This window comes from Sparus aurata, chromosome 12 (genome assembly GCF_900880675.1).
Source record: "Sparus aurata chromosome 12, fSpaAur1.1, whole genome shotgun sequence".
In the NCBI taxonomy this organism is placed as follows: domain Eukaryota; kingdom Metazoa; phylum Chordata; class Actinopteri; order Spariformes; family Sparidae; genus Sparus; species Sparus aurata.
Window position 1 is genome coordinate 15,672,952 of NC_044198.1, and position 22,203 is coordinate 15,695,154.

At 39.3% G+C, this 22,203-nt stretch overlaps 4 protein-coding genes across 6 annotated transcripts; 1 reads left to right on the forward strand and 3 right to left on the reverse strand.

Moving 5' to 3' along the window:
* Window positions 1–43: 43 nt before the first annotated feature.
* On the reverse strand, window positions 44–3,182 carry zmat5 (zinc finger, matrin-type 5). Its single transcript, XM_030436734.1, has 6 exons — window positions 3,001–3,182; window positions 1,998–2,171; window positions 1,694–1,756; window positions 1,514–1,594; window positions 1,210–1,318; window positions 44–1,101 (listed from the first exon to the last, which is right to left on the reverse strand). The coding sequence occupies exons 2-6, from the start codon at window positions 2,122–2,124 to the stop codon at window positions 954–956; spliced, it is 528 nt and encodes a 175-aa protein (XP_030292594.1). The 5' UTR covers window positions 2,125–2,171; window positions 3,001–3,182; the 3' UTR covers window positions 44–953.
* uqcr10 (ubiquinol-cytochrome c reductase, complex III subunit X) lies at window positions 3,173–3,907 on the forward strand. The gene is made up of 2 exons (XM_030436735.1): window positions 3,173–3,356; window positions 3,554–3,907. The coding sequence occupies exons 1-2, from the start codon at window positions 3,216–3,218 to the stop codon at window positions 3,602–3,604; spliced, it is 192 nt and encodes a 63-aa protein (XP_030292595.1). The 5' UTR covers window positions 3,173–3,215; the 3' UTR covers window positions 3,605–3,907.
* Window positions 3,908–4,244: 337 nt separating this feature from the next.
* Window positions 4,245–8,307, reverse strand: gal3st1b (galactose-3-O-sulfotransferase 1b). Of its 2 annotated transcripts, none has more exons than XM_030436737.1 (3): window positions 7,891–8,307; window positions 6,841–6,984; window positions 4,245–6,762 (listed from the first exon to the last, which is right to left on the reverse strand). In XM_030436737.1, exons 2-3 carry the CDS (start codon window positions 6,960–6,962, stop codon window positions 5,622–5,624), a joined length of 1,263 nt encoding a protein of 420 aa, XP_030292597.1. In that variant the 5' UTR covers window positions 6,963–6,984; window positions 7,891–8,307; the 3' UTR covers window positions 4,245–5,621. The 2 variants fall into 2 exon arrangements, with proteins under 2 accessions (XP_030292597.1, XP_030292596.1); XM_030436736.1 differs by lacking the exon at window positions 7,891–8,307 and adding an exon at window positions 7,148–7,309.
* Window positions 8,308–9,996: 1,689 nt separating this feature from the next.
* On the reverse strand, window positions 9,997–20,744 carry prodha (proline dehydrogenase (oxidase) 1a). Of its 2 annotated transcripts, none has more exons than XM_030436082.1 (14): window positions 20,307–20,744; window positions 19,941–20,149; window positions 18,042–18,071; window positions 17,009–17,163; window positions 16,745–16,809; window positions 16,485–16,601; window positions 16,150–16,229; window positions 15,975–16,056; window positions 14,600–14,692; window positions 14,243–14,389; window positions 13,890–14,065; window positions 13,705–13,803; window positions 13,350–13,438; window positions 9,997–11,866 (listed from the first exon to the last, which is right to left on the reverse strand). In XM_030436082.1, exons 1-14 carry the CDS (start codon window positions 20,643–20,645, stop codon window positions 11,676–11,678), a joined length of 1,872 nt encoding a protein of 623 aa, XP_030291942.1. In that variant the 5' UTR covers window positions 20,646–20,744; the 3' UTR covers window positions 9,997–11,675. The 2 variants fall into 2 exon arrangements, with proteins under 2 accessions (XP_030291942.1, XP_030291941.1); XM_030436081.1 differs by having other exon boundaries at window positions 17,009–17,158; window positions 18,037–18,071; window positions 20,307–20,743.
* Between the last annotated feature and the right edge of the window lie 1,459 nt (window positions 20,745–22,203).

Consider the following 22,203-nt stretch of genomic DNA (forward strand, 5'->3'; position numbering starts at 1 on the left):
GTGAGACACGTTTTACACAGGACACCTGGACAATACAGCAGAATAAGAGAGAAAAAAATATGAATTTAATGAAGATTCTGTTGTGAACACTGCTTTAGGTATACAACATTTGTGGAAACAGTTCCAAGTAAATACATCTCAGCATTGCCCTAAAAGGAATCACCTAATTTAGGTCTAATTAAAAGACAATTATAAATGCATCAGTCACAAGGTCTAGGGATCTGTATGGTGCTTGTTTGTTGCCATGCATTAAGAAACTTTCCAACTATGGCATCTTTCATTATGACCTTTAGTCCAAATCATTAGTTTGTCATCTTTACTATTTATGTTACTATAGGAAGTAAAATGGTGTTTTCCAGTGACTGGGTTGGATATAAAACTTAGTCAGATCAGTGATTCCCCCCGGTGACACAGCACAGGATTCAAATAAAACTAAAATTATTTCCATCTGCTGAGCATTACCATGTTCCTTTAGGGACTACATGACGTCAAAACTAACTCACAGGATTCTCACTGAAAAGGCACTTAACAACACACAACCAAAGTGTCAATTCTCAAGGTTATTTTACAATGCCTGTATGAAGATTGCAAATCTCAGATTTACCTTACTGTGTTTTATGTAAACACAGACTTTTACTCATCTTAAATCAGCTACTATTTACTGCTAAATTGAACTGTTACACATAAGACTTGAAATCTTATGTAAAATGTAATAAATAAAACAAACATGGCAAGCACTGTTAAGCATATAAAACATGTATTTCATTCCTAGATTGAAATGTGAATAAATGGGAACAGATTCAAAGTATGCACTGTCAACCTCATTTCAATCTGACAAGCCTAATTTCTTCAGATATGAACCTGACACAATCTCTTAATAACATTGCTATTCTGTACCAGTTCCCCTTCTATTAACATGACATATTCAATAATGATTTGAAAGTGAACATCTTTCAACCCCATTCTGTATTCACTTTGACTTTCCATCCGCCTGGAGGAGGAGGCAGAAGAGAGGGAGGAAGGTCAGGAATTGAAAGGAGCTGTGGAGGTACATTCATTTTTGCTTGGCCCTCTTCATTGTCTTCCTCGGTTTTTTTATCCCTGCGGAGATAAATAAATGCTCAATGGGACTGTGAATCAGCCAGAGTAACTATTAGCCTGGCTAACTATGTATGAGTACGTGTCATACGCAAAAATGAACTTGGATACCCTTTGGTGCTGATGGCAGACTGCTTCTTTTCCCTTCTGGAAAGCCATTCTTCTACAGTTTGATCAGGCTTCGTTCTGTCTTTAGAGTCCTCTCTACGCTGTTGTTCTTCTGAAATAAATTAAAGCCCACTCAAATTAACACACAGCAATTCACACAGTCCTCTGGATAAAATGTGCACGATAATTTGCACTTGTATAACATCAATTTACATGACAATATAGTTTGGGTGTCATGGATGAATGTTCACTTCATTATTAAAGAACAATGCAAATAATAAAGTATTAAATGCTGGTTCTAGCTTACCTTCCACCTGTCTTTGTAAGTGAAAGAAATCCTCCTCTGACATATGAGAAAACCTGCAGTTAGGGCCAAAATCACAAATCCCTAAAAATCCAAGAAGAAAAAGAAAAATACATCATTGTAAAAGGCATTCAATATTATTTCCTAGTTATTGGATAAATGTAAGGTTGAACTGTTCAGCACCTTTTTGGAGAAACTTTCTACAGGGTTTCTTTGTCTGCTCGTCATACAGGATGGCTGCAGTGTCTGCAGAAATGATAAGAGGATGAGAGACGCATCAATGGCTGTTAAGGTTATTTTCCATTATAGAGTAAACAGCTGGCCGGCCAAGGAGGCTTAATGAATTGAAAGCATGGTGAATTCTCCCATCAAAATTTCATTTAAGACTTAGCATTTTAACAGTACATTGTAATACATAGGATCACTGTCTACTTAAAATGAATTATGTCATAAAATAGACACTTGATTTTTACATGTCAAGTCTCACCTCTGAAATGGTCAAACCAGGCCTTCTTGGCTCTGTGATGCTGAACACCATTCAGATGTTTCTTCCTGTTGTGCATGTTGTCCTGAAAGGACCGGTCACAGTAGTCACAGTAGTATCTCCTCCCCATGGTGCAGGTTATGTGCTCTAATTGGCAAGCTGTCACCTTTTAAATATCTGAAAGACAGTGAAGAGAAGGACTCAATTTGACATAACTGCTCTGTCAACACATGGTCAGTGAATTGCTCTGCTAATTGAAATGGTTTCTGTGGGAATGTTGCATCATTATGCACACGCTGCTTCATTAACAAAACAAGACAAAGCCTTTTCTCACATTTTTTTTAAAGCTGCATCCAAGCTCCAAAATATAAATCGAATCTTAAACTTGATAATTATTATTCTCTGTCATTTCACTAATAATCTGCTAACTTTTCAGCACTAAAAGGCACACAAAAAAAACAGTATAAGGAACAGAGCAGACCTAATTTACGCCTCATCATGGTCCTAACACTGATATGTTTTGACATTTGAGACTCCATTTACATAGTAATCATGGTCTCGTTCATTTTGAAGTCACATGTAATTACAGATTTGGCCTTCGACGAAAAATGCTTACAGAAAAGGCACAAACTGGAAGCAGCCTAATATCAAGGAACATCAGCAACAGCTTAGACATGACGAGTATTGCTAGTAGAATTCTTTGGCTGCCATCTACTGGTTGAAGTAACGAAGATGTCTCGTCTAAGACAACTTATTTTGAATACGCCTTAGTGTGACTTCCTGTTCTGCATTGCGAATACAACCATTGAAAAGTCTGAAGGCACAAAACTGTTGAGAAATATACTAAACACACAACGTACTAACGGGTAATAACTGATCCTTAAACACTTGTCTGCAGCACTCCCGATAACTAGCTAGCTAACTAGCTAACGTTTGTTGTCACACTAATAATCGTTCGCTTCTCGCTCCGTTTTTACACTGAATGTAAACAGCAAAGAGCACAAACCATTTGCGAAACAGTGCTGTCCAGCTCTGTGATGTCTCATTTGAAAAAGCACGCACAGTATGAAGTCAACCACGATTAAAAAAAGACAGTTTATTAATGAATTCTACTATCCCTGTGCATGTACGGTGTCTTTGCAGGGTCCTTATACATTCGACGCATTCTTCGAGCGGAAGTGACTTGCCTCAGCTTCCGCTCCTGCGCACTATCCCACCGACATGGCGCTGGCGAAGTCCGTCTACAATCTGCTCTTCAGGAGAACGTCAACTTTCGCTGTAACCATCATGGTTGGAGCGGTTCTCTTTGAACGACTATTCGACCAAGGTGGCGAAGCGATTTTCGACCAAATGAATCGCGGGGTGAGTGTTTCCTTTTCTGTTTTAATGATCGTTTTATCCTGACCTTGTGAGCAGAGGGCGAAGCTGTGCTAACGTTAGCTAAGCTAGTTTAGCTTGCTTGCTAAGCCGAACAACCCGGTCATTTTAGACCCCCGTTTGTTTATTCGAATGTCTTTACATTAAATGTCTAACGTTCACTTATGTGTGATTCACCGTAGAAACTATGGAAACACATCCAACACAACTATGAGAGCAAAGACGAGGAATAGGACGATCTCCGGGGTTATCTAAGGCTGAAGTGCAACTGTTGTCACACTTCCTATATCCATTCTCCCTGGACTCCACACCTGAAACAAGCATCAGTTATCATGGACATTGTGCTCAAAGTCATGCCCGGGCTGGCAGCAGCTACCCGAGGACCTGTGGGAGCTGACTGACTGTCCAGACCACCATGAAGGAGTAATGGTCCCTATCACCTCGTCCCCCCCCCCCCTCTCTGTTGATGTTTGTAATGCCTTCGTTCTCCTCACAGATTGTAAATGTTTAAATTAAACGTGTTAATGTCACACAGATGTTGCAGTGTTTTGATTCATCATTGAACATTACATGCATCTGTCAATGCAATTTATGTCGGAACATATTGGATTCTGGTGTCAATTTTTTAATCTGCTTTTCGGTGACTTTAATACTACTTTTCCAGGCACATACACCCGAACTACATCGTAAAGTGTGTCTGTAGGTGCAAGTATATGTTATATGCATAATACAGTCTGTTATAATTACACAGTGGATGTGGACTTGTGTCCAGATATCTTTCATATAATTTCAAAGGTGAACAGTTACATTTGGTTTGTATCTGGTACTAATACTCAAAGAACAGGTCGAAAGGACTGCAAATGTCAAAGTTGGTAAATGGAAGTCTATATTTTAATATACCACAAAGGTGATGGGAAGGACATGTTACAAGCAGCATGTTCCCAGCTATTTCCAACAGAGGAAAGGCCACATAGCCAGGTTAGGAGTGCAGACAAGTGCTTATTGTTGTCACATCTACATTGGAACAAAAGTATTAGTTTGTCCATATATGACAAACGAGTAAAAACAATAATAAAAACAACATGTCAATACATAGCTATACTTTGCATATTTACAAGAGATAACAGACTGCCAGGTGGCAGATTTCTGAGTTATACCAGGCGAGCATTTCTGTAGCAGTGTATTTTATCATTGATACACAAGACTCAATGATGATGATGATGATTCTCGTGCACACAACGCTGTGCATAGGTAACTTTAAGCACCTATTTGAAACATTCTCATTTTGTAGAGAAAGCATCTTGTCACAAATATTGTGATAAGAAAAAAATTACAAAGGTCAACCCCTCTGTTGATAAACATATCACCTGTGTCCAGGTTAACCTGCTGAATATCCAAGGCTATCAATTATAAGAACATTTGAACTGAAGCTTGTGGCACTGAACTGGCAAATCAGCAAATAAAAGAAGTGTGATCTACAGTACTGGCAGTTCCCTTATACCAAAAATAATAACTTTCATGGTTATGTAGTTGTAGTTGAACCAAAAAGTCAAGAAACCGATCAGCTCAAATGCACTCACAGAAAATGTATGTACTTGTCAAACTACTAGGACTGTCAAAGAAGAAGACATGTTGAGTAAACCATTCTCACAGGGTCAGTCTAGGCCACTGCCCTTCAAAGGCTTTGCAAACAACTGCACCAGAGCCTCAGGCCTCTGGGGGGCACAATAACACTGCCTGTCCAACTGTGAGATTACATTATGCTGATGATCAGCTGCAGATGTCACACCATGATTTTAATCCAATGGGCTCAACTGAATCATTGCACCACAATATTAATGAAACACCGAGTATGGAAGTCTGACTTCAACTGCAGCAAAGGTACAACAACATACACTGCTGAGGATTACCGTACATTGTTTTTTTGTTTTTTTTAAATAATGTAAACAGTTTTAGCATTTTGTACGTTGTGCACAATGTTAAAATATACACAAAACTGTGAGAAACAATTACTGAGGAGCGTGAATGAGAACTGTGACACATCTGTAGGCCTATGTTGGTGTGGTAAATGTTCTCAGAGTCCAACAGATTTTTTGCAGTCATAGGTATGCAGATTACGCATAATTCAGAAGAAAGTTTCAAAATGTATTAAATAATAGTAAAAAATATATGTTTTGAGTAAGTGCCGTGCACATGTTGCAGGATAAATGGCTGCATTTCAGTTGTAAATGCTTTAATCAGAGTTCAACTCTAAAAGACAGCATCTTTAAACCAACCCCATAGTCTAGTCAGCCACAGGTTTACACCCAGGTCTGATAAGTATTGTATTTCAGGTGTGAGCATCTTCTCACAGATTGTCCTGAACTTGGGCTCCATGCTTTTCTTCATGTTGTACCCCAGGATGGAAGACTCGCCTACTGGCTGCCAGGGCAGGAAACGCCTGTCCTGAATCTTTCGGGCTTCGACTGCACCTCCATCCTCGATGCAGACGGCCTTCATCTCAGAGTTTCTTCTCCTCAGCTCTGTAACCTCACGGCTCATTCTCTCTCTCCCATACGCCTCTACTCTGTCCCAGAAGCTAGCATTGAAGTGCTGATAGAGCCTCCAGTCAGCTCCGTTCCATTGTAGAGCTTTGGCTCTCAGTTCGGGGGTCAGTCGAGAGACAGATGAGCCCTTGCGGGCGTTGAGTTTGAAATACAGGATGTCCTCCATGCTCCAACAGAGTTTGTCCTTGAGCAGAATGAGCGATTCCTCAAAATATTCTGCTATGAGAACCAGATCAAAATGTTGAGACAAGTCGTGAATATCTCTCAATACACGGGGATCATCAGCCTCCAGGTTGTTATCCAAACCGAAGTCAAAAGAGAGCAGATTCTTAAGATAGAACGAGTTGAAAGCCTCTGAGCTATAGAAGCGCTCGGGATTGTCTAGAAACTCTGCCAGCTTGTCCTCTCCTCTGATCCTCCACGTGAGAGGAACTGCTCTGTGATAATAATGGAAGGATGACTCAAAGAGATCAACGGGGTCGCGCAGGATGGTGAAGTACACAGCATCCGGAGGCAGGAGCTTGGCTACTTCTCGGTGGTTGAAGCGCATGTGGTTGCAAACAATGTTGAAACAGTCTCCGTGCGTGTAGTCCTTAACCTGGGAGCACAGGAAAGGCGATGGGTAGAAGAAGTCATTGCGGCCATCGGGGAAGGCGAACTTGAGCTTGTGCTTTTCCCCGAATCTGAAGAGGATGTTGAGGATGGTGCTGCTGGCGGTTTTATGGGTCTTCATGAACATGATGTTCAACGCGGGGGAGCACTCCTCCGACTGAGATTTGGCGCTGGTCACATTTCGCTTCAATGATCTTGCAACACTGAGCGGACATGTGTCATCTTGGGAGCCCCTGTGAATAAAACAGAAAGATTAGCAAACATCGACCAAATTAGCTCGAGAAAATCCCGCTTTCTTTGTACATCTTTACCTCATCTTCACGTGGGTTGTGTTCGTCAAGCAGTACAGCACCAGCATGATGTTGGTCAGGAGAACCCAGAGAACCAGGCGTCGGAGGACACGTGTGCACTTGCTTGCTTTGACGCCAGACATGTTTCCAAACCCAAACGGAAACCTGAAAATGAAATTAGAGAAACGAACATGTTTGGAGGAAAGGAAAAGAAGTTTTGACAGACACCTTGCTGGGTTTTGCCATTGTGTTAAAAGCCACATAAAGCTCACAGTTGTAACTTCCTGTGGCAGTTCTTACACACAGGCCAACCAATGAGTACCCTTACCTCATGTAATCCTTTAATACACCAGAGTTATTATACGTATTTACGAGGAGCCCGGCCCTGGTCTGTTGGTGTGAGCTAGTATTTATCGCAGCTGAAAAGAAGAGGTTAAAAAGAAAAGAGGTCCTACTGCATGCGATGAACTGAAGAACAAGACAAGGGAGGATCGAGAAGCGACAACACAGCCAAGCGAGAAAAAAATGCTGCATCATGTGTTCTGTCAGATAAAAACACAGAGCCCCCATGTTTACACTGCAAACATGTTTATGGTGCTTAAATTACCTTTACAACCAACCAGCAAATGTGGAAGGACTAACATTACAAACACATTTAGGGTTACAAGAATTTTAACTTTTGACGCTGGACAGATGTTTTGCTCCTGATAGAAGAATCATTCCAGATTAAATTCTAGCTGTGGTGGCATGTGGAGAGGCATGTCGCCTTGAACGCCGGCTCTGATTTTATCTCTTCGACGTCTGTCATCTTCTATTCTATGGTCCATTTGTTACACACGATGTGAATATGTACTGTGTGCGTCACAGAGAGCTGCAGTCCACGATGGAAACGATTTGATTGAAGCCTACGCACGTGAGAGTACTTCAAATTATTCTGTAGTCCCATTATCCTTGAAATAATTACATTATCTTTGGATTATCAAAACAGTCAAATTGTATGCAGAATCTGGTAAATCAAACAATAATGTGTAGGTATGTGTGGAAGAGATACAAGTAAACTGCGTTATTTACCTGAAGATTACAGCATCAGCGGTGTCGGAGTCAAGATATTCTGCGAGGTGTCGACACACGCCCTGAAGTCAGATCTCACTGGCTGTGATGGCTGAAAGAAGTCAGATGTAAATTCTCCTCCCAGAGGGGCTGAAAAAGTTTGTGAAATCAGCTGCTGCTGGCTGACACACCTCTACATGCATGTTAAGACTGAAAAGATTGTTCTGTAGAAATAGGCTTTAAAAATAGAGCCGGTAAGCCACTGAAAGTATACTTAAGCATGTAATAATTGGGCTGCTTTATGTATTAGACGTGCTACTAAAGATGTGTAACCTCCACAGTCCGTTCCAAAGAATGTCAGCATCTGACTGTCTTCACCCCAGCAGCAGATCAGAGTCACAGATATGGAGGAGGAGCTGAAGAATGGAACTGTGTGTGAGCACTTGTTGTTCCAGTCATGAGAAGACCTCTTTTACCACCACAGGACCTGTGTTACATTATTAAATTGCAATAACCTCAGATTACATTTGAAAATTGTCCAATTGTAATATAGTTATGATTGGGCATTTAAAATATGGCAATTTATGTTAAATGAACACTTGTGCCTGTTGCATGTTGCATGTAACTGTTTTTGTAAGGGTCATCTGATTGGGGTAACTGTAAATGCTGAACATGCTGAATGCATCGTGATTTGCATCAAAAATTGTTTTGAGATGGGGTTTTTTTTGTCTTTTTTTTGTCTTTTTTTGGGTTTTGTTTTGGGTTTTATTTAGAATCAGATGTGATATTTTCAGTGCTTGATTTTGAAGTAATCCGATAGTATTCAAATTAGATTAGACTGTCTTGTAATCAAGTGGATTATTACAGCAAATCGCCATGTTATCTGTTCAGTAACTGTCTACATTTCTAGGAATCTGACCCATGATTCTGAGTTGTGGCATACACCTGGGTAGGTAATATGTTTACCCATTAAAAGAGTTCCTGATGACGCTGCAGTGTAGATAGAGGCACAGGCATTCTTGGCTCAAGCCTAAGGCCTCCTTGCCACTAGAGGGCACAGACAGATGGGAGAAAACATGAAGTGCTTACATTAAACTATCACCATATATCTTAATGTGTGTGGAGGGCAGGGCTCCCAAAAAACACATCCATCCAACCATTGTCTGTAACCGCTTTATCCCTTTTATGGGGTTGCGGGGTTTTTTGCTGGAGCCAATCCCCGCTGTCTCTGGGCAAGGTCCCTGGACAAAGTCGCCAGGGCCCTCACTGATGGCAGAGGCCACCATGCAAGGTGCCAACAGCACATCAGGAGCAATTTGGGGTTCAGTATCTCGTCAAGGACACTTCGACATGCAGCTCAGCTCAGCCTGGAGCTGAGATTTGAACCAGGGACCTTCCAATCACCACCAGCTCTACCCGCTGAGCTACAGCTGCCCCCGAAAAACCCAATGATAGTAATAATAATGAAACGTTTTTTATCTATAAGAGCAATCTAATCTATCTATCATTTAATCTGGCCCTGGTGGTATTTATTTAGTATTTAGAATGTGACCGTGTGTGTACAGAACCTGTACAAATACCGCTATAAAGGGTTTGAACTCAGACAAATAAAATCAAATAACAAAACTCCAGGAGGGATTAGAATAAACAAAATAAAAAATAACATTTGCATTCACATCCAGCTGTATAGATGGTCTGCTTGGTCTTAACACAGCTGTGTGTTGTGTTGTGTTTGGGAGCTACCAGAATGTTTTCCTTTGGTCCCGTGATACCTGGACGCAGGTGCGGCCTCAGCCACTAGCTGTTGACTTTGGCTGGGTGTCATTCTGTGCTTTAGTAGGTCATGATTGATCTGGTACAGGGAGCCCACTAACATGTGGCATACTTGCTGATGTCACTGTCATCAGAATACGTCAGTGATGACAAGCAGATCCATGTAAGCACCAGATAAAATGAGGGTTGGATCTAACCAGTCTAGAGTGCAAACATGGTTTGACAAGATGGCAAACATTTGAGTTTTAATCTCCACAGATCCTCTTTCATCATCTAAGAAATTTATCAATTTGCAGTTAAGTGTTATTTATGAAAATATCCAGCTGCAGTAAGAGTGCAACGACTCTACTCAGGTTTTTCTTTTTAAATTAACTGTATTTTATTGTGTTAATCAAAAAATGCATATAATTTACAACTGTACAAAATATGGTATATACTGATACAGCAATGATGAGGAAAACAAACAGAAACAAATTAAAAACATCAAAAGAAACACACTAAAAAAAAAACAGGTTCCCACTCAAGCACTCAAAATGTGCCAGTGTTGCTAAATTACTGGCATCATAATACACATTCATTTCTAAAACCAATTGTCCCTGTTAGAACAGGAGCTTAAAACACCAACGCAAACTGCTCATTGTGACTTGCAACCCTTTAGATGAGACTGATTTACTTTGAGGTTTTAATGACTGTATATCAAATTATCCTGGCTCCATATCTGTACATACATTACATTCATACATTTTACAACATTTTCACTGGATAAACAACTTCTTTAAAAGCTTCTCTACAGTAACAAGCTGAACTCAAAGGCACTCCCTGCAGTTTATGCAGCAGTCCAGGTGTTCTTAGTGAACTTTGGTGAAATTTTCCGTGAATAAAATCACAGCCGTGATTGTGGCATCTTTTTGGAACATTTTTGGAACACGTGGCAGATCCTGTTTTTTCCACTTTTAACATCTGCTGCTGTGTTTGTCTCTGTTTGATGAGCATGATGTTCACGGCTACACTGGGCGTGAATGATTTGTTGAAATTGACAGTATTGAGCCACTCTTCAGCCTCACACTGCTTAGTAGACAGTAAAAGGTGTTTGTTTTGTCAGAGGCAAAAATGAAGGTCCTTGCTACTGCAAACAATCATTTCTAAGTAACAGGTAGGTGGCTCATTTGGAGATATACACAGTACATAAACCTGGGTTTACGTAACTGAAAATTGGAGAGTGTGATGGGTACCTGTACCTCACATGAGGGATCAGAGAAGATAAACTTGTTTGTGGTGCTGCATTTAACATCAATGCTTTGATGGATAACAGATTATGTCTTAAAACCAAGAATATGAACATGGATCTTTACAAATCAAGTCATTGTTTGTATAATATTCATAAAACTATTTGTTGCAATAGATTAACACAATGAAACATAGACTCAGCAATGACCATGCTGATATAATTTACAATCGCCTTGGAGGAGTGTGCAGTAACAATACAACCGTGTTTGTACAGCAGCTGAATGTTTCCAGTTAATCTTGTGAAAAAAATCATAAGGCACTAAGCAATGACAGCTAGATAAGACAAACACTGAACAGTGACTTTTACAATTAGTAAAGCCACCTTTGGGGACCGTACATTTACAACACACTTTTCTTAGCCTCTACAGACGAGTCCAGTGCTGTATATTAAAGGAAAAATGTACAGAAGCAGTAACATCTGCAAACGTTCTTTAAAAAAGAAGATCATTTTTATGATCTTCGTTGAGTGGATTCTGTGGATTACCCCATTTTGGAGTTTACAAATATCTCCACAATGTATGATTACGGCAGTGTTTTAAACACTACTTTATCAAATGCTGCTTAAAACTAAACAAATATAAGAATAACCACTTGAAAAAAAACAAGAAACTTTCCTCCACACTGTGCAGCCTAACAAACCAAGGAAGGACATTAATCTTCCTCTACAAAGAGCAGCTAGCAGGTAGAGACGGTGGAATGTTTACACTGCAGTTAGTATATGGTTGCATAGTGTATGGTCCTGTGACTCAATAGACAGGCTTGTAGAAAATCTGACCACCCAGCAGCCTACGTTTCAGCTCCTTCCACAGCAGGCTGCGCTCTCTCTGGGATCCCTTCATGAAGCCACGGTTCTCTTGAGCACGACGAGACAGATAAGGGATGACCTCATTGACTGGGCCATACGGAACGTACTTGTAGACCGGGAACCCTGCTTGACCTGTTTTCAACATAGAGCAAGGAGATGAGTTAAATAAAGGTTCACGTACTAAACCATGTGTGCATTCTTGGTCAGGAGTTTGTGTGTAATTTCCAGCAGCAGAATTCAAACATGGATGTAGCAGAGAACTAGCCAGAAAAGTATCAAGGAACATTAAATATATAATAATAATAATAATATTAAGTAATATGATAATGGCTCATAAATTTAAAAAGGTAAACTCTTTGCTTACTCAGTAAATTGAAATAATGGTGCAGTGGCCTAAAATTTCCTGCTCCTAAACCTAAATGCATTTATGGTTGATAAATATTGTATTAAGATAACACTGATATGGAAAAATGGGATTTTGATATTAGGTATCAAGTGATATGACAACTTGTGATTATATCTCACTGATGGAAAAAAGTTGTGGGCTGCTGCAGGATTAATCTAATTTATTCCAATAAAACGCTCAGCCTGAAAAATGTATCATCAGATCCATTGTTTAAACAACATGTTATTAAAAATCCAAGCTGTGTGCACTTTAATTTGGCATGATGTTGAAGTAGTTTCTCAGTTTTCTGTATCTCACTTGCGTCACACTATTAGATGGACTGGTTCAATCGTCAAAGAGATGCCATGAGGTTTCTTTTATACAGAAAAAAAAGAATTTTGGACGAATCAAAAAACAATCATAAATAATAATATAGACCAAATCATCATGTCGTGATGATAAATGTACTGTGTTCCTTTGCTAACTCCTTTGATATCTATCCAACAGTGACATCTGAGACTTACTGCTATTTTGGGGTAAACTCAAGCCGACATTTTATCTACTTTTCGGCCCAACAAGTAAATTAGGTCTCCAAACTGTTAGTGAAAGTGTTCTTATTAATGAGATATGTGTAGACAAGCTAGTGTGTGAGGCAGGGGTTTTCTACCCAGAAGTTATTGTCCACAAACACTGAGATTCCTTCTATATTGACTGTCACCGTAAATTTGTACTACTTACATAGCACATATCAAGCCCATGCTCCACAAACATACATAAAAGCAGACAAGACTCAGAAAAAGCAGGGGTTGACATTAAAATCTCTAGTACTATACCACAAATATGTATCTGGTAAACTTACTAGCTTCACCTCCAAGAATAACATGTGATTTGATATATGTACTACATATAGCACCATGACTAATTACTGTCAAACTAATTTAGGCAGTAAGCCGTTTCAGTTCCAACTCATAGCGTGCGTCTCTGCTCAACTGCACTGAGGTAACATTTGGTAATCGACAGTTAGGTACACTGAGAACCTGGAGTTGTTTGCTCCAGAGATATGTATAGACTGGACAGGTCACTTAATGTCAATAGCCGTCTCGATGTTCGAAAGCTGACATGCAAAGGGTCAGCGTTTATGTGGAACCTCTCTGGCCACATGACTGTGTGATGTAAGTGATTCCATAACATACTGTTTACTTTTAGTATACCAGCACAGTTTTAACATACCTAGTGGGAAGCTGATCTGGTCACACATTCCCAGCAGCTGTCCAAAATAAACCTTATTCTCAGTGGGTGAGAGGCCCATCTCATTCATCCTGAAAAAAACAAGAGTGAAAACACGTCAAAGGCAAGTTACATAATACAACCCGTAGTGTAGTATTGCGCCCAGTCTATCCTAATCTGTAGTCCTATGTTTGTTTTGGAAAGTTGACAAAGAATGTGTTTCACTTTATGTCCTAGTTTAAAGCATTAGGATTAATCCTTCATAAATGAGAAGTTTAAGGGTTCTCTTTACGTTCAAACAAAATCTCCACTTAGTACCATCTTTGAATTTTTCAGGCATGTAGGCATTAGAACGTACTTTTCGAGGGTAAACTTCACTGTGTCCTCATTGTGGGTGGCAACCATGACATTTGCTTTTCTGCTGTGGTCAATCTCCTCCAACACGTACTCCAAACACCTGGACAAACAAACAAGACAGATGTAATGGTTTTGGACGTTTTCCAGCTGAACCACAAAGGGCATTGATGATAATTCAACGCTTACCTGTGATACATCCTGTTAGTGGCCTCATAGTCGGGGTTTATTGGGTCTTCGTAGCCAATCTCTTTGGCCCTGTCTCTCTCTTGGTACATGTAGGCTCCACGAACCAGTTTGGCACCAAAGTACCAGCCCTCTCGTCTTGATAGCTCAACGTCCACAGTTACATTGTCATAGGCGTCCTAAAAGTATTAAAAAACACAAAGGGGTATGACACTAGCAACAATATAAACTCACTGAAACAAAATGTATTTATTCAACTTATTAACATAAGGTTAATTGGTTTAACCATGTAGACAAACAGGAAGGATTTGTCAATATAATCAAAAAACATATATATAAATTAGCTGTGGCCTCACCTTGAGGTAACACTGATAAGTGTTGAAAATGATTGGCTTCTCTCTGTTGAATTTTCTCTGCATTTCCAGGGTCAGTCGACTAATAGCTGGTTGGAAGTACGTCTGCTCGGCGTCCACCATCAGCCTTACGCCATTCTCCAAAGCATGCTGGAGTGCATGGACAGAACATTCACAGTTTATATGGCTCAAAATGGCAAAGCAATAATGTCTATCGCAAACAGTAAACATATTTAATATTTCTGTTTTCTTTGACTTCTTTGATCCAGGCCTTTGATTGCAATAGATTGGGTGTGAATTTCTGTATTGGCTCTAAAAATAGTTTTCTAAATGCACTTTCACTTGGTTTGGTATCCTTACCTTGGCCAGAACGTCCACTCTCTGAAGCATTCTCTTCATCTGCCTCTCCTCCTCAGCTGTAAACTTGTTCAACAATGGTTCCAGATGGCCGGTCTGCACAACCAAAGCACAATTCTTTAAATTGTTGGCATTAAGTCATTGTCATTTCTTAGTTTTTGCACAAATTATATCAGTATTAGACTTTAGGTGATAAGTGTTACCTTTGTTACACAGTGTGAGGCAGTGGCACACATACATTTATTGGCTGCTAATTGTTTCATTACTCTGACAGACTGTATACAAAGTACACATATTTTATATTTCAGAATTATCCACATTGTTCAAACTGGCATGTTTCAAATTGATACACTGTTACAATGTCCACTGTTCTGCCCTGTGGAAGCATTTTTGATCAACGATAGTGGTGATCTGAACACATTGCATTTTACTGTGCGGTTAGGGTTAGGGGTGAGAGCCACACGAGTGCCTCTACCATTTTGTCCCTTGTCCCTTTTCAAGCTGATAGACTTTCCCAATTGCCCTCAATACCATTGGCACAATTCAAACATGCATCATGACTCGAGTTATTTGCACTCTGAAGGCAAGATGATAGAGTTTCTCACCTGACCTCAACAGAAGTTTCTAAATTAAACACACGTGCACTCGACTTGACTCATTTCACCGCTGCAGCCAAGTGTTTCCACTGCCCTCAATACCACTGGCAAAATTAACGCGTGTACTATCACTCAACTCATTTCAACCCTGCATAAAAGATGATAGAGTTTCTCAACTGCCCTCGATAGCACTGATAAAATTAAAACATGCACTGTGACTTGACTCCAATCAACACCGAAGACACGTGCAAATCACTGTATCTTCCAAATGATATCATAATTTTACCCTATCAGAACAAATGTTGACTTGTGGGAGGAAGATAATTTTACCAGTAAGTTATTATCTCCAAAGAAGAACATCATTTCTTGTACCAACAAGATTTTTGTCAGCTTGTTCCCATAATATATTAAAGAAGTGCAAGTACTAGGAAACCTGTCAGAACTTGACCTTCCAATTTCATTACATTAAGATCTTTTTATGAGTCCATTAACTTTATAAATACATGTATCTGTAAAATTTAGAGCTCCAAAATGTAATTTTCAGGAAGTATACTTCTTTTTACCCTGATTAAAGTTGGTAAATGATCATTAAAAAATTGATTCAATGAAAAGCTGTATCCGTTCTACAGACATGCCCTTTCAAAGAATATATTAGTGACTTCTGTGGTTATTGCACAGCTCAGAGTAAAGATAAGAGTTAACCAGACGGATTTAAACCAAGGAGAATGCACATTCCACTCTTCCCTTTCCCACCACTAAATATTTCCATGACATTGACTCACCTCAAGGTTTGGCACCATAAGCAGATTGGAGATTTTTGTTGTATCATTTATTAAACTGTTCCAGTCCAGCAAATCTATCGCTCTAGAAATAATATAGAGAAATGAATTAGTGAAAAGTTTGTGAAATAAAATTTACTTTAAATGCAATTTCTGTGGTTGATGAGTTATATCTTACCCAGACAAGCCCAGCTTCTCTCCAGTAAACCAGTTCTCAATGTCGTCCTTGGCTCCAACACCAAGCATAGTCAAACTTTCCTAAACAGAAATGTTTCAATTATTAAAAACATGTATTAAACATGATTATCATTTTTAAAAAAGGATTCCATTAATTGCAAACCGGGATCAAATAATGGATTTTAAAAAAAAAATACAAAATAGAATGCCAGCACTTAAAGTCATGAAGGCTTGAACAAAACAAAAGAACATCTGAGAAACAACAACAAAGAATTTGGGTGAGCGGTTACAAATGAGCTTTCATGAAACTGCAGACTAGGCCAAAGCAAGACACACCTTCAATTCCTCCAGTTCCAGTTTTTGTTCCAGAACCATCATGTCTGATTTACCCTGTTGTGCTGCGAGGAAGTTGAAGAACTGTCTCCATTTAACCAGGACTTCTGAAAACTGGAGCTGTTTCAACACAGAACGATTAATCAGATATCACATTATAATGGTGCATTTCAATAAATACTGTGATGGGGTTTGCCTGCGCAAAGCCAAATTCTGTATGCTACTAAGTTAAGCTAAAAGTTCATTAGAAGACATGCACTTACAAGGAACTGTGGGCGTCCGAGAGCTGTCATTTTGATGGCAGAAAAACCATCTGCAGAGGCTCCCCCTGAAATTCATGACACATTTTATGTCACTCAGTGTTGTATAACGGTCCACACAATTTAAATATGAACTAATTCAACATAAACATTTAAATTTTAAAAGTACCTTTTATTAACAATGGTTTAAGCATTTGTTTAGCCAATTTAATAAAAACAAACATATTATGTTTCTTTACCGCTCCCCGCAGAAACCTTACAACTTACCGGAGGCTTTAATGCAGTTTATGAATGTCTCCATTTGGTTGTCACATTTGGATTCATCTGCATAGAAGTAGGTACGGGCACTAATAACCCCTCCACGCCTGTCACCAAACTGTCGATGGGCTTTGTACTTCTTCTCACGGTGATCAGCATCTGGAGTGAAACAAAAGTCACATTAGCTTCTTGGCATATATTGACATTATTATGCATTTTGAACTAATATTAATTGGGAGCTCATAAAGAGTTTTAATGTCTCCATTACATTTTTATAAATAAGACTGTTTAGACCATAATTTTTAGAAATCATACTAAAAACAATAATTTAAGTCCTGTTCATGTATTTATCCTGCACCTACAAATGCATGGTAATCATGGTTTCTGGAACCTTAAGTAAACTAATTATTCTTTTAATTCAAATTTAACATCCATCTGATCATCTGATGTGATTTTTTAGTTTGAACATCACAAATGAACATTCATTACCACATCAGATTTTCAAAGAAAGCCAGAGAACGTACTAGCAGGTGAATGATATACTCAAGTTTCAAACATCAACCCCGTAACCCGAAACCAAGCTCGTTCTCACTTAATCCATAGGACTGCACATTTCTGACCTCACTTAAACCAGATATAACCAGTACTATCCAGGCCAGAGCACATGAGTTCGAGGTCGGACTTCACATACCAACCATGACACTTGTGTTGCATTCAAGCCAAGCACACGCAGTGTAATATCTTAGCAAGCTCCAGTTTTGCCAGTTGCTGGCCTCGCCTGCTAACTTCACAACAGTTCTTTTTAAATTTGGATTTGGGATATAATTTAATTTACAATTGTATACTTGTATTTAAAATGTGCATGTTTTACTACTTAGTAGTGCAACTGCTGCATGACATTGTCCTATGAGATAAATCAATGTAATCGTATGTCAATTAAACATGCAGTAGCTGATAATGCAACACATTTGGAAATTGAACAGTTACTCTACATTACAAACATGAAATTACAAGTTAATGTCAACTGATGTACAAACCTGGACTCTCTTTCTCTGCCTCTGAGATACAGGAACTGAAAAAGAGGGAGGGATTGGCATCAGAATAGAACAGCAAGAAAATTATAGATAATAATAATTTTCTTTTCTAAAAATAAATGATAAAATGCAGATCCGAGCATCTATATGTTATTCCAGTGTCATTACTGGTCAAATTTTTACATTACATTCATGTCACTGACATTTTCAAATCGTTTAATTAACCAAACAGAATGCCAACAGAAGGTGAGCACAGGGAGGTCTGCAGATTTTTATGAGATGATCTAGAAGACTCATTTTCAAGGTGAAAAAACAGAGAAAAGGCAATGTTTTTATTTCTCAGTTCATTCTAACCAGTCTCACAGAGTTCTTTTCAAGCAGTAATGACGATGGTCTCCTTTTCTAGACATGTCATGACATGAGACACACATCAGGGAACTAACAGAAACACTGTGCTCACTGTGCTGTCTTCTTCAATGAGCTAGCAATCTTTTTGTTCTGTGTCTTTGAGTCTTGATGAAGATAATTGGCTCCTAATCAAAAAGAATGTGTTTGGATTTAGTTCAGCGTGTGTATGGTTGAGCTTAGTGAGATAATCCTCAGGTAAAAAATAAGCTTATATCGACCTCAGAACATTGCATAATACTTCTGTGTGCGTGTGTGTGTCTGTGCCACATGCAGGGATCCAGGACATGACTCTAAAAGGCTGGCAGTCTTTACATGAGGTACATCCCCCACAGAGGCTGTGCCAGCTCAACCAATCAGAGGAGAGGGGTCTGTCTTGGCCAACCAATAGTGGACAACCACTGTCTGGCTGCTTACATGAAATAAAAACACAGGGGGTTTTGATTACAGCTTGTTTTTGTGGACAATAAACAAACTGTGAGTAGTGTGACTCACGTAAATTTGATAAAAAGCTAAACAGAGGCCAAACTCAAAGAGATCAAAACAAACCGATATCATAGTCGAGCTTATTTGAATGTTTGGGACAGTGTGTTCTGTGTGTGAATAAATGAGTCTAATGAGAATATTTTCTGACCTGGCTTTTAACCTGTATAACAAATATCAGTGCCATGTGTTTTTCCATAATGTTTAAATAAAATAAAAAAACTAAATTCTTTGGTTTAAAGGCAGTGACTACAACACAGATTAGTAGTTGTACTTACTTATTTCATTATCTAAAAAACCTACTTAATATAACCAGAATATAACTTGGAATAACTACAGTTTAGACTACATTAGGACAGCACTCACTTTGACAATCTAATGGCACATTTTTGACCTGTGCCAATGCACACTTGTTGTGTATATGTGTGTATGAGCTGTGTACCTGATGGTTATGTCTGTGTTCCTTGTATTTTTGTTTTTAGCAACCCACTCCGTCTGTAAAGCACTTTGGTCAACGTGAGTTGTTTTTAAATGTGCGGTATAAATAAAGTTGACTTGACTTGGCTTGATTTGAATACTGCCGCACAGACACAACTTTCCTTCTCTTCAGTTGTTCTTGTAATTGCTCCTGTGCAGCTCCTCTTACAGGCATGCATAGAGAGGGATGGGGGGCGGGGATCTCCCTTTAAAGGGCCTCTTACAAGTACCGTCTAGTTTCCCAGGTTTTACAAAGGACATCTCCTTGAAAAGCATTGGCTGGATCTGAAACTGACACCATTGTGGAGCACGTGATACTGGCTATACAAATAAACTCGACTCAACCCGCCCTTCCAGTTAAGTCTATTATGTAACTCATAACTCATAACTGAATGCTCATACTGGTGAACATATGGCAAAAATCAAAGTTGAGATATCGATTTACTGTGCTTGATTTAAAGCTGTAATACTATGTAAGATCAACTGCACTGTAGTCTTTACTAAACTCTAACTCACTCAGGTGTAAACATTATGTTACTTACTCCATTTCCTTCTTTTCTGCCTCCTCTTGTGTTAGGTCCTCCTCTACACTGTAGTCCAAAACTGCCCCCACGCCAAAGGCCTGATTCTTCTGAATCAAAGGTTTGATGGCGTTGTGGTCTTCACCTGCCACAAACTGACCATAGAAGGTCATCTTCATCATCTTCTCAAACATCCACTGACCAAGCACCTTCTTACTCAGGTCCATCAGCTGAAAAACAAGGAAAATAGGTTATTAAATCTCAGTGGTTCAAAAACATTTTGTACCATGGTAATTGCTGTTACACTGTGGGATTGATTATTGCGCAGTTACACATACATAGCCACACCGTGGGTTAGCTGAAGAACGTCTAACTTTATGAACTCACCTCTTTGTTCTTTTCAACGAGGAAGTCAATTGTGCAAAGCTTGAAGACCAGCAGACTTCGAAGCAGCTCAATGTTACCTTTACTTCTGTAGGCTTCCTGTGTATTGTCGAAATCAATATCGATTTTGTGTAACGGCGTCTTTGTGACATTTTTGGTCTGGCTGATGAGTTCGACCGGCACGGCTTCCACCACGGTGCAACCCTCCATCTGCTCATCTTTCTCCTCCTGGGTTTTGGTGGAAGCCAGAGTTGACCGACTTCTTCCAGGTGAAATGCGTATTTTGTTGAAATTGCCCGCGTTTGCCCTGACAAGAGCCGCAACATACTTTGTATATGACATGTTTGTTAGTTTCTTCCTTTTCTTTTTCTTTTTCCGGACTTCCTTCACCTCCCCGTGCCGCTGCTGAGATGCTGCCGGTGAGCGCGCGCTGAGCAGTTATTTTAAAGTGATCTCGCGCCGGGGGGGCGGTGCCTCGTGTGTTACATCACACTGATGGGTGTTCACGCGGACCGGGTACTGTGCAAACCTCTCCAACAGCTGTGTTAACAATAACTCTTAGTTCCACGGTCTCATGATGTATACATTGCTACGAAATAAAGGGATTGGTTGGTCGCAAGAATCATGTTATTCCACGTGGATTGACGTAAGCAAACAAAGAAGGAAGCCAAACTGTTTTTAAATACCACGTTTTTGTTGGTACAGCTTATTTCCTCCATAGAGGGATATATAACTGTACCAACTTTTGGGACCATATTATTTTTACACCAACCTGTCATGTTTTTTATAGTTGCACCAGTTCGTAAAATTAAGAGTATTTTAGATGTTCTGTCCAGTTATTTCATACACATTTTCCCAAGATTCAAAAGTAAATCTGCGTGGAGGGGGGTCCTTTGAAGATCGTCTTGTGTTTGGCACAGGAAAGACTATAGAGTGGTGTCATCTTTAGTCCTAAAACCGGGAAATCAGTTGTTGTTTTTTTCCATTTCCGGTTCCCTCCTGTTAAAGTCAATGGGATTTTTTTTAATGGGTTATATGTTATATGACTGAAATAAGGTCTTTGGTCAACACAGGCTTGAGATATTTACACGTTTTTTTCTGCAGCATAAAATGAATCATTAAATGCCCAACAACTGAATAATAAAGCAGTTACATGTAATAAAAATGCTGGTTGCCAACAAGTGGCTAAATGAGATTACAGAAGTTGTCAGGGGCATAAAACGTCAGAGACTCATCTACTCACTAGTGCGTCTTTACAGACCAAATTCTGTTACAAACTATTCTAACTCTAACTTTACAGCTTTCACACTGATCAGTTTATAGAAATTTTGTTTAATTGTTTAGTAAGATACTTAGTGGTGGTGACGTTTAAATCTTGCGACCACACTGAAGTGTGTTTATTAGGCTTACATTAGCTTTTTACTTCTAGCATTTTTATTTTCACCTTGAAAATCACGCAAATGGTTTTCATCTGAGAAAATTGTCTTGCTGAACAAAACATTTAAGTAGCATAAGCTTGTGTCTGACACAGAGATTATTTTTGGCAATAATCAGAAGATCCCATAGGCTTTTTGTCGAGGGGACCAGGGCGAAGCTAACTCCTAGGGTAACATTTCTAGTCTCAACGTTTATTAAGTGCTTTCTGTTGTTTTGTATCTCTTACACAGCACTTTCATTAAAAATCTAATGCAAAACTAACCCCAATCTGAGACAAAAATGAGCATTACATCTTTCATGCGTGTAGTATTTTGTCACAGAGGTTTCTGCACTTGATTGCATTATGTCTGGTCTCTATTGCAAGTGGTCATGGACACATATTTTGACCCTTCTAGTTCCATTCATCCAACAGTTCAGTCTTTCCCTGTGGTAACATTGTTGCACAATTATATTGACAGAGTAA